Raw genomic sequence first — 12,812 nt, 5'->3', positions numbered from 1 at the left:
AAAATTATCAAATTTACGTAAATTCATGTAAAGTGGACCTTAGAGCAGCAATAACACTTAAAATTAACTAGTTATACAGCCTTGCTTCACTTTCAATGAAACAATTAAGAAAAATCTTTCTATATTCTACTTATATATTAGGCAAACTGGGAGATATCGTGGATGAATTGACACCGCATTTTTTCTATGAATCAAAAAATTTCAACAACATAATAACGTAGTATACATATTAATATGACTATGGTCTACCAATCTGCACTTGGTCATTTTGTTAGACTATATGTGTCTTCTTGCAGTGGAAACCAATATGGCCCGATGATAATAATTAATGTATCTATTATTTATCTTCGAATTAACGACGTACTTTGAATGACAATTGAAATATTTACATCAATGTTAGGAACAGGTGATCCGACTTTCCTGTTTGGTATTACAGGTAAACAAATATTCGTTATTGACCTTTAAAATTTTGATACAGGAATCATTCTTAACTATCAGAACATCTAAGAAGATATGGTTACTCGTGAACATCTTTATCAAAATTTTAGGTTAGGTGATTTCTGAAAGCTTTCTTTGAGTTTAGCAGCATGTAGGTACTACCTACCGACCTATGTGAGTTTCAAGTTAGTACACTACATACAAATTTTGGAATAATTTTATACTACACATAGGTAATAATTTTGCAGAATTAATAACATTCCTAAAATTTATTTTATTAAAATTAGAAGCCTATTTGTTGTACGCTGAATAAAGTTCACATAGTTCTCTAACATAAAAAAATCTAATACACATAAAAAACGCCACAAATTACTACTACAATGTAAAAATAAATAAATAAAAGTAGATCCGAGTAGATAAGAAAAGTAAATCCAGTCAATGCTCCCTATGTATGACACCCGGAAATAATACCTTCTAATGATTTATTATTTTAGGTCATAATCTCAGTTATATCAGTTCGGTAGTTTTTGCATGATTGAATAACAAATTTTTGCATCTAGAAAATTAAATAAAACAGTACAAATACGTCTTAAAAAAATGTATGCGTGTACTAGAGTACACACGTAAGAAGTGAAACTTCTTTATGACCTTAAAAATGTCACGAGTAGGTATGGCGTAACGCAAAAATGTCACGCGTACGGCGTAACGCAAAAATGTTACACTAAATTATTGTCCAACCCCGATAAAGAAGTTTCACTTCAAAATTATTAGTCTAATTTATGCTTTTAAAATTTTAACGCATATGATAACACAGTTTAAAGTAATATTTTGAAAGTAGTTTATCTTCGCGAATTTGGAGAAATGATTAACGATGAAAGAGGTCGTGAGACTGGCTGATAAAATATTGATAAACCAATTTTTTATTTTACTGGCACATTTCTTTGTTCGGGGATAAAAACTACGTTTTATTATTAAATGATGTCGAAAGAAATTATGTCTATTTTTTATCTGCTCATGTTAATAACATCACCACAGCTCGAACAGTGAAGGAAAACATCGTAAGGAAACCAAAATGTGGAATGGAATAAAGAGTTCGTACCTACTTCGTCAATTCGTCATCCGCCAGCCCGCACTTGGCCAGCGTGCGTGGTGGATTATGGCCTGTACGGTGTAGTCATAGGAGGCCCGTGTCCCAGCAGTGGGAACGTACCTGATGATGATAAATATCTTTCGATTTAAAGGCAAGTTTCTCAGGTTCCTATCTTCTAGGTATTTTGCTTAACTGACAATTCATAAAGTGGTAAATACTAAAGAATTAAATTATAAGTAAGTACAAAGGGGTTAGAATCAAATAAAATATGGTTTTTAACTTTGTGTTTATAATTTAACTTTAGTGAATGACATTAACTTTAGTTATAGGTTATAGTTAGGTACCCAAGTTCATATTAATTTGAAATTTGAATAAATGCTACTAGATGACGTCTGCTTATTAGTTTTTTTCTACAGAACTTTAATTAACTTTCTAAATTAGATGTAGATCGTATAACCACTTATTGCTTAAAATAATTACTACCTACGTAAGGATAACGTATGTAAAAGGTCTTATAATGTGTACACTGTACATCTTTACCATAATGAGATAAAAACAAAGTTCAAAAAACGTCCAGCCGTGACGGAGATTAGTCATAACTCATAACATACATACGGATATGTAGAGCAAAATAGAAACAGCAATATCAATCCATACTAATATTATAAATGCGAAAGTAACTCTGTCTGTCTGTCTGTCTGTTACTCAATCACGCCTTAACTACTGAACCAATTTGCATGAAATTTGGTATAGAGATATTTTGATATCCGAGAAAGGACATAGGCTATTTTTTATCCCGGGAAATAGGATAGGTTTTATCCCGGAAATCCCACGGGAACGGGAACTATGCGGGTTTTTCTTTGACTGCGCGGGCGAAGCTGCGGGTGGAAAGCTAGTTACATATAAGTTTGCTTCTAGAAGAAGTCTAATTGAATAAATAAATGTTTGAGTTTGAGTTTGAAAAGGCGCTTATACGTGTATTACCTACCATAAGGATAGACCAATATGAAAAATTAATTACATATGCATACTTATACCTATATTATATATATGTTACGGCTAAAGGTAGGTGAGAACATAAACTTAAGATTAGCCGGCTAAACTTAGGTTTATTTTCGACGAGGTGTTAATGTTAGTTTGTTCTATCTTTAGCCGGCTAAACTTAAGTGTAACCGCAGGCCCGTGGCTAAAAATGTCGGGGTGGGTAGATTTGGTTACTATAATACATGTAAGGAACAGGGCGAGTGTTTTCTGGCACTTCGCCGGCTGCTGCCGCAGCACGCTCGCTGCGCTCGCTCGGCTCGTGCGGGTCTTAAGAGTTCTAACCTAACCTAACCTAGCCACCAGCTTTCTGCCCTGAGTCGGGGTGGGTAGATTTGGTTACTATAATACATGTAAGGAACAGGGCGAGTGTTTTCTGGCACTGTGCGGGCCCCTCAAGCCCTCCACCGGCCCGGCGCTAACCAAATCTACCCACCCCGACATTTTTAGCCACGGGCCTGCGGTTACACTTAAGTTTAGCCGGCTAAAGATAGAACAAACTAACATTAACACCTCGTCGAAAATAAACCTAAGTTTAGCCGGCTAATCTTAAGTTTATGTTCTCACCTACCTTTAGCCGTGACATATATACTTATACCTACCTAATAGGTAGGTATAAAATATAAATATAAAATATACATATATTTCCATATTTCAAGCGATTTCATGAAAAATATCGATATACGTAACGATCCTGTTGCAAGTTGCGACATTTATCTCAAACACAGATCTCAAAGAAAGGATCTCAATAATATTTGGAACTTGGAAGATTAGTCATTGTCCATTGATCCAAAAAAAGTTGTTAAAAAAGTGAATTAAAATATTCTAGGGGCAGTTGGGCGTAAATTAGATGAGAGAGACCATCTCCAGTAAGTTAGTAATAAAACAGAATGTATTGCACGCCTCATAAGCGAAGCGTTGAGGTGGGTACTACTGTCACTTCGCGCAAAACATTTGATTTTTCAAACTTTAAATGTCTTTATGTATCATACATTGCACTTGTAAGATAATACATACACACACATATTAAGAAAAAACACTATTTTTAACATTCATGATATTTTTGATGTCATTTTTGTTATTAAAACTAGTTAAAAAACAGTTTAAAAAAGTTCTGTCTTGGACGTCCGTGTGTCTGTATGTGCGGAGGATTTTCTTGTTAACACGATAGCGACCGAAATACTTTACTAATCGAGTCTTTTTTTTCTCTTACGCTTGAGTATGCTCAGGAATAGAACCCTTTCATTTTTCAGGATCTGATTCGATGTGGTTTAATTGTTATTAAATAAACAAAAAAATTATGAAAAAAAAATTATGAGGCGTGCACTTTTGGATTTTCCAATTTTATGAATATAAACAAATATTATGTATTCCGACTTCCGACAGTTCATCGTACGCCATCTAGTGACAAACCAAGCAATGTTTCAGTAAATGATATAGTGACAAACCAAGCAATGTTTCAGTAAATGATAATTATGTATTATTAAATACAGCTGCTGTTATGGACATTTCTGTAGGAATTTTAAATATCAATACTTTAAATATATGAAGTAAACTATACGAACTAACTAAAATAAAAACACACACACACCATATGCATAATCATTTTATTATTATAAATTATAATACCTAGTTACTTACATAGTGAGAATTGAACCTTTTTCCATATTTGCAATAGTTGAAGTTACAATGTGTTATAATTACCTAGTTATGATTAAAGATAAAATACTCAATTTATACACAAAATGTATTCAGCACTGTTTAATAAGTAACTAGATGTGATTTATTCTAAGAAAGAAACAAGTTTACGTGGTAAAGCGTAAGTATTATTTTTTGCAGGCGCACAAAAATACTAACGTCGACAGTGAATATTGATATTATGCTCGTAGAAAATAATTTAAAATTCAAACAGACGAACAAATGTAGAGCACATAATATGAAAGTATAACTTTTATTTATTTATTTATTAGTTAATAGTTATTGCACTAATAAAAGATAGAAAAATATAGTACTTACAAACTTACAGCTAGCTTAAATAATAAACGAAATGAAACATTGTCAATTTATTTAACTACTTCCTGAGTACTTATACTACTACTACTACTACTACTACTACTACTTATACTACTTAAATGATGTGATCTCAAAACTAATTAATACATTGCATTGTGACAGTAGGTAGATTTTGTTATTGCAATAACAGTTTGTATGATCATGCCTTGATCTCTATGATGATCATATGATGACAAATCTAACCTTCCTTCAAGAAAAGCCTATTTACCCACTGTCACTCGGCACTCGGTCACGGCAGTCTTCATAGCGCTGTCAAAACAGCTCGGTAGCCATGGCAACGCGTGTCAAAGTGTCAGCCACACGTGACAACAGATTAACAACTTCTATACTCTGTGCAACTGACATAGTGGCGAAATAAACCCGTTTTCAAGGTCAATGTTTGGGCTTAGATATCATCTGTATTTGATTGATTTCGAAATAGCTGACCGGTGGATGGATTTATTATGGATGAAGGTCACTACATCATCATCATCTATCACCATCACTATTGCCTCACATCCCACTAAAATATGCTGGCCAAGTATGATGGGTTGGTAGATTTTATATGCTGAAACTTTTTGATTATTGGACTTTCTGATTATTGGATTTGTGAGATTTTATTTGTCTGCAAAAAATATTTTTTGACATGCCAGTTTCTTCACTTTTTTCTATAATATCGATTGTACATGACTAAAACTAGAAACTGAAAAATCTATCAAATTTTTAAACGAATGCGAAGCCTCGGCATTTTGTATTTTTAGGAGAGAGCGTAATCATTGAGGCTCTACCTTATTTTCACAATATAATATTACCCATTGTATTATACGCGTAAGTACATGATTTATAATGAAAACGGAAATATGAATTACTAGCGGTCCGCCCCGGCTTCGCCCGTGGTACATATTTTCGTTTTCTCTACATAAAAACCATCCTCGTACTTCAAGGAATATAATAAAAAAAGAATTATCGAAATCGGTTCAGCCGTTCTCGAGTTATGCGCTTACTAACACATTTTGCGATTCATTTTTATATACAGTGAAACTTGGTTAAGTGGGACCTGGATAAGTGAGAAACCTCCATAACTGGAACTCATGCTGAAGTCCCAACACTTTGGCACTGAATTACCTCTGTTAGTGGGACGAGGTAAACCTCTATATCTGGGATTTGTTCTTTCGATTTATCATCATAGTTACCTCTATAACTGAGACAGCGAGTAAATTTTATAAGCATAAACCTCTGTAACTGAGATAACATTGTTTGTTTACTCATTCTTATTCTACCCACAAATTCCACATGTAATTCCAAGTACGTAAGTACAAATTTTGAGCTTCAATTACCTTCAGTTTTAGTTTCGCTTTACTATCATACAGATGTTTATTTGAAAAATGTCAAAACGAAAGCTATAATCGTTATCACCCCTCTGTAAATGAGACAGATATTTATTTATACCTGTATATATGAGACACTGGGTAAGTGGAATACCTCTATATAAGTGAAACGACATTGCAGGTCCCCTGAACCATTTAAAAAAAATCCGCAGTATTGTTTAAAAAGCCCGTAAAACAATTATTTCATTTGGAGAGCTTATGTACCGATGCCGATTATAACCTATCTATTTGCCAAATTTCATGCAGATCAGACCAGCCTAGGTGCATAAAAGAGTGACAAACTGTCATCCATTCATCCTTACAAAATTTCGTGGTAGAAATTATTTAAGAATCTGACTCTTACTACCCACACCCTTTATAAAACCTACTGTTTTGTGTAATATATTGTTTTATAAGGTTTTATATAATAGAAACTTTCACTGATTTACCTTTTTAACATATCCGCTATCCTTGTAGGGCGCTAGAAATTTGGTATGATATCACCGAGAACGCAGCTTACCACGCAAAATGTTATTTGCATTTCGGAGCTTTCTGTGTGTAGACATATTTTTGTAATATGTAAGTATTTTAACAAATTATTTATTTGTGAATTTTGTGTTCTTTGAATTGTTTGATATTTTATAAATAAATTTTCTTTATTATTTTACAAATTTTTCTCTACAATAACGAGTACCTAAATCATGAAAGGGTTGTTCATATTAATAATTTTTCTTGGTATTAACCTGATAAAAGGTTCTAATATTATTTCTTTTTTATTTCCAGGGTTTGACTGATAATCATGGATTTGAAATTATGTAATGCATTTTTGTTTATTTTCACAATAATAAATGTGAGTGCGGAAGAAAATTCAACATACAGCGCCACAGAACTTTTGTCGTAAGTTATTGATATAATTATTATGGTCTAATCATTTTATTCATGTATTTAATATTTATTTAACGTGCTCGTGCGTGTCAAATTTCATTATGTATTTTCAGAAAAATATTTCCATTTGGCGATAACCAACTTCAAGTATATCATTCTAATCCGGTAAGAGAATCAAACGCATCTCAAGATGTATCTCCAGATGATTCTAAAGATATAGCTCAAGATAAATCTCGAGATTTACCTCAAGTGGAGGGTCGTGCTATAGGGAGAAAAAAAAGGAGAAGACAGAGATATCCCGCCGATTTTGGGGCCCCGTATCCAACCCCGTATCCATATCCTGAAAATGGAGGACATTTTTATGGTAATAGTTGAATACTATTAACACGCTTTCATTTTTCACTTGTATATTAATTGTATGTAGCCGAGTCATTTAGACTCGATTTTGACCCACTTTTAACAGACAGATTTTATTCAATCTTTGTACTCTTCGGTTACAATACAATAATTTAACTAGGTAATCTTATTCAAGCGTGTTTTCTTAATTATTTATTTTAAAATTATTTTAACCGACCTAAAAACATAGAAACAAATCCAACATAGAGCTGTGTATGTAAGAAAAATAAAGAATAGAAATAAATCGATCATGATTATTTTTAAACCGAATTTATCACATCCTCAGAACGGCCTTCATTCGCCTCTGAAGCCCTATCGCGGCTGACTGAAGCCCTAACCTCCATAGCGCTGTACGACGACTACCAGTGCGTGCCGCGGCTGTTATGCGAAGCGGGGGGCGGAGCCCTAGGCAGTACTAGTGCTTTGCCTACGGGACTACAACCATTGCTAACGTAATGTATCTTTATAATTCACTTTGTGGAAATTCGATATTTTTAAGGTCAATTTATTAGTTCCACTTTTATTCACTTTTCTAATTTAACTAATGACAAAAAGAAGCTAGTGAATGAAGTGCTTTTCTTTCAAAAAAATTTAAAATGAATTACTTATTGCGGTTCCATCAAGAAGTAACAATACAAAGTAAAAATTAAAAAGCATACAGATTGTCGAAACTGATGAATAGGTATAATAGTATTTTTTAAAAGTGTACTAACTGACCATCTAACTGACTGTACTATGTAAATATAATTAAATTTAGTAATTTTAATTTCCACACTAATTAATCATCATTTTCCAGTCTCTTATCAGCATACGGTGGGATCAGCTCCAATCCACTCTTCGTCTTCGGTAGGGCAGTTCTCCTCGGAGTGTCATCAAAAGAAAACCCCTCCGCCTGTCGCTACGCCTACCCCCAGTGTCCCTCCGACCCTGAACAACTGGTCCACTATCTCAACAACCATAACGGAGGCTTCTTTCGATTCTTTAACTCGCCACAGCAAGGTCAACAGAATGTACAACAGTTTTACAATCATTTACAAAACTATCAGCTCGATCCACAAAATACACAACAATTTTCTGGTGATAATGGACAACAAAATCAGAATTTTGGCTATGGGTTATATCAACAACAAAGTTATGGAAACGAACAGCAAAATAATATAAATTCTGGTTATGGTTTTCAAAATCCTAATCCTTATTTGAATAATGAAAACAAGTACGGTTTTGCATATCCATATAATGATAGATTTAAAAAGGGTTATAAAATTCAAAAGAGGATACAGAATAAGCCAAATAGTATTGAAAATGATGAATTTTCAAGTAATAATAATGGTAAATGGAGCTTTCCAGATAAAGACGATTTTGAAGAATCTGAAGATGATTATAATACCGTTAAAGATACAAGAGAAAGTAAAACATTAAAATTTCCAGAAACAAATACAAATTATGTTCAAGAATACAATAGAAAAACCAGAGGTTTTGTGTTTCCAAATAATTTCAATTATTATACAAATTATTATGATCAAACGACTGATGATAACTTTGTAAATGAAAATAAAGTGAATGATTATAATAACAATAAGAACAAATATAATTACAATACACAAAAATATATATCAAGCAATAAATATAATAATTATAACAAAGCCAATGATGGATATGTGACAGTTTATGTAGTTAGAGGCAATGGGGACCCAAACAAACCAGAAATAATTAAATTGAGACCGGGAGAGTCTTTATAAATTACTATAAACTAGAAAAACAAGCTTATTAACAACTAGAGGTCCGCCCCGCGGCTTCGCCCGTGGTACATATTTCGCAATAAAAGGTAGCCTATGTCCTTTCTCGGGTATCAAAATATATCCATACCAAATTTCATGCAAATTGGTTCAGTAGTTTAGGCGTGATTGAGTAACAGACAGACAGACAGACAGAGTTACTTTCGCATTTATAATATTAGTATGGATTATTGCTAAGTTTATTAACAATTATTGAAATTGTCTTTGTTATATTAGCTATTATTATTTAGGTAGTTATAAGCTACAAGTGCTAAGTGCTAACCCTTTTGTGTTATCTTTCCTTCGTCCCAGCAGGTTACAAATTGTAACCTGCTGGGTTCTTTAATATTGTAACTACTAACTTACAATATTAAAGAACTTAAAATCTTTTTTATAACATTCACCTTTGGAGGCAATAAACAATATGTTTCTTTGTTATTTTTTTATTTGTCTTATGCTTGACCACTTTCACGAAAGATTTGATTTTTTTTCTGTTGACTGCTCCGTAAGTACGTACATAATACATATGTGTGCATATTTTGTAATATCCGTAGGTTCAGGGCAAAAGTATTTATAATATTTATTAAGCTTTAATATAGGCCAGGTGGCGTTCTATGAAACTTCCAAATTTATATTAATTGTTCATTTTACAGAAGCTACAAAAACTATTCCATACTTATATTAATATTATAAATGCGAAAGTAACTCTGTCTGTCTGTCTGTTACTCAATCACGCCTTAACTACTGAACCAATTTGCATGAAATTTGGTATAGAGATATTTTTATACCCGAGAAAGCACATAAGCTACTTTTTACCCCGGGACATAGGATATGTTCTATTCCAGAAATCCCACGGGAACGTGGACTATGCGGGTTTTTCTTTGACTGCGCGGGCGATGCCGCGGGTGGAAAGCTAGTTTTACAATCGAATCTCTCTTAAAAATCAGCCACAACCACAAAAGCTTACAGTAATATTGTAATTGAATGGAATAAACAGAGATCGGAAGATAAAAGAATATGCAAATAACATCAGATACGGCTGCTTAAGGCAAATAGATGCAGAAACTCGTAAACATGTTGTGTCACCCGACGTGACTCGGTTAATAATATTCCTGGTACTTCAGCTACTACAGATAAAGATAAATAAGGAGATAACCGGAGAGTTGAGACCTAAATACTTAGCAAGATGTATCTTCCGATTGACAGATGGCATAGAAAATCATTATCTCTTTGATAATTATTTTATATTCTAATTAAAAAAAATATGGAATGTCAATATGTCATTAAGAAAATGCTTAATGCTTTCGTTGTAATATTTAGTAATCTGAACCATACCTCACCAATTTGATTGAGTTCCAAGAATTTTAAAGCATAGTTCCAAATTCCAATTGAAATAGGCAAAATTATAAACATATAACTTACCTATGTAGGCTAATGCAGAGAATAACCAGTATTAGGAAAGGCATAACAATAAAAGTGACATACTACACAATAATATCATAACATTATTAAAATTTAGTGTAATCATGGGCAGGCTGGTGTCCCACAACACATTAAAATTCTCGCAAGGGCCTCTGCGTGTTGGACTTATGTCACTGAATAAAGAGTAGGAACGTAAGACCAGATTCCGGATAGTTTTACATTATTCTTTTTGCTTTATGTGTGAAGAAGAGGAAACCGAGGTATTTATGTTATAAAAACTCAAATTGTATGATAATATTCACTCGATTTATTTTTGGTAGAGAAATTTTATTTTCTTCTTTCAGTACTATTAAGCAAGATACGAAACAATTATTATCGCAGCAAAGTTGATGTAAGGTTGTGATAATGTGTTAAAAATTTACAGTTAGCGAATTCGTCCTGTTACTGTAAGTACTTTACAGACGATGTTTTAGAAAGATAGAGCAAAAGTTATTTCTCAAACTTTTTGGTTATTTCAGTTTAAAAGTTCAAAACAGGGTGTCTTTATGCATGATCTATGAATACTTTTTACCCATAAAAATATTATACTTTTTCCTGAAAATATAAATCTTAAATCAATGATCTCTACCTTCTTAGAAAAAGGAGCACTAAAGCGATACGCAAATAAACCGCTAAGTAAATCTTATCGTTTATTTCAAGCCATAAACATAACAGTAACAAAAGCTAGGAATCCTAGCCACGCCTCGATCCTGCACGATTTCCATAAACTTTGTATCACCAGAGTCGTGAAAGTACAGCGCTGCACAGAAGGACATAGCTAGCGGCTAGCGCTAGTGTGCTTTCGACTGTCGTGGCGAGAGGACGTGTTGCGGTCCGCCAACCGCACTCGCTAATAGTGAATTTTCATCGGAAACAATTCGTGAAACTGAATGAAACGAACCCCGATATAAGTATGTCATGTTTTGTTTGTTATTACACAATTCGTTAACGGTCCAATATTACGGAAGTTTGTGATTTTAAAACGTAACCGTCGCTAATGTTTTTACGCGAGTGAATAAATTATTTGGTTTATAATAATTATCCTTGACTAATGTTCTTTGGACTTGGTCGCAAAAAGCTTTTTCTCCGTATATCTGATGTGATTTCAGTTTGTATATATGTTTATATTTTGTGTACGTGAGAAAGGTAATCGTGTTTGTAATAAACTTTATCATAAGATAATCGATTTTTCGTCGTCGACTTATGTTTGATGTACAACGCACTCTTTTACGAAGAAATTCGATAATTCAATATAGGTATTAGGTCATCAGGTGTTGATGATTATTTTACGATACTAATTTCTCAAGGCAAATATTTGTTCAGAATAAACAAAGTCAACAGATAGACCACCATTACTCTGATGGGCAATATTTTATTTTCCGTTGGTTGTAGAGCATTAAACCACTTAAAACTTTAATCAATTAACGGTACCTAGTTATTCAATCAAAAAACATCTACGTTAAATTACGATATTAGAAAAACATTTTAAATACCAACAAGTTTTGAAACTGCAGACTAACGGAAAAAAAGAACGCGAAAGCACTAAACAAAATATCGATCAAACATTATCTAGCTAGTTTGATAACCAGGTTTTAGGTTCATACATTTTATTTTTATCTATAAATTAGTTATACAAACATGGCTTATTACTGCACCCTTGAAGAAATACTTCCTAGATATTTAACCTAGCTTGTCCAGCCTAGTCTGCATTTTGTCAATGGCACAACCGTTTAAATATTAAAGATTATATTTTATTATACAGATTTGGTTACGTAATAAGACTACTACAATTTTCGTATTCAATTATTTTAATAGCTACTCGAATTCATCAGATAAAACAAAATAATATAAGTTTATTGTCCCTACGATTATTTATTTCATACGCCATTGATAACGTGAAAAATTGTATGGATGTCCGGTTTTCCAAGCAATTAGTTGAGAATTCAGATCGTTTAAGTTTTAAATGTTTCAGGGAAGTATTGAGCAATACTTTTCTCTACTTGTTGATCTATTGATTAGTATTTTAATATTGCAGTTTGAGGCCACTTTGTTTAAACTCTTGTAGAGACTGAGAAACTCCTGGTGTTTGGGGAACGGAAGGCTATGACGTGTATAAAACTCAATCAGTAAGGAATATTTTGAATAGAGTGACGATTTCAAAGACAATCAGTTTTTCAATGATCTAAATTATGTAATTACTAACTCGCGTTATCGTAGATAAGATGCTTGTTACGATCTGAATTTTTGATAAACAATAGATGCTCTTAGTGTTGAATCACAAAAAATAACAAGCAAGATTTTGCCTTT

General features: G+C 33.0%; 2 protein-coding genes across 2 annotated transcripts in view; both read left to right on the top strand.

Annotated features, from left to right (window-relative positions):
• The first annotated feature begins 6,759 nt into the window (after positions 1-6,759).
• On the top strand, positions 6,760-9,027 carry LOC149899428 (uncharacterized). Its single transcript, XM_090113987.1, has 4 exons — positions 6,760-6,885; positions 6,987-7,237; positions 7,556-7,721; positions 8,066-9,027. The coding sequence occupies exons 1-4, from the start codon at positions 6,788-6,790 to the stop codon at positions 9,006-9,008; spliced, it is 1,458 nt and encodes a 485-aa protein (XP_089970113.1). The 5' UTR covers positions 6,760-6,787; the 3' UTR covers positions 9,009-9,027.
• Positions 9,028-11,289: 2,262 nt separating this feature from the next.
• form3 (FH2 domain-containing protein formin 3) overlaps positions 11,290-12,812 on the top strand; it is a 74,867-nt gene continuing 73,344 nt past the window's right edge. The window contains exon 1 of the mRNA XM_090113991.1: positions 11,290-11,416. The gene's annotated coding sequence lies outside the window, so the exon portion shown is untranslated. The remainder of the gene's footprint in view (positions 11,417-12,812) is intronic.

The sequence above is a fragment of the Colias eurytheme genome, chromosome 20 (assembly GCF_061535395.1).
Source record: "Colias eurytheme isolate Ceu_HAF_F1 chromosome 20, ilColEury1 Martin Lab GWU primary, whole genome shotgun sequence".
In the NCBI taxonomy this organism is placed as follows: domain Eukaryota; kingdom Metazoa; phylum Arthropoda; class Insecta; order Lepidoptera; family Pieridae; genus Colias; species Colias eurytheme.
Note: the sequence above shows the minus strand (reverse complement) of the source record. Positions and strands in the feature narration are given on the sequence as shown.

What these genes read in the sequence shown, in the direction of transcription:
- LOC149899428 (XM_090113987.1), top strand. Translation starts at nt 6,788, where the DNA reads ATGGATTTGAAATTATGTAATGCATTTTTGTTTATTTTCACAATAATA. An exon ending in AGCGCCACAGAACTTTTGTC is followed by an intron (nt 6,886 to 6,986) that starts GTAAGTTATTGA and finishes ATGTATTTTCAG; the next exon opens with AAAAATATTTCCATTTGGCG. An exon ending in GGACTACAACCATTGCTAAC is followed by an intron (nt 7,722 to 8,065) that starts GTAATGTATCTT and finishes ATCATTTTCCAG; the next exon opens with TCTCTTATCAGCATACGGTG.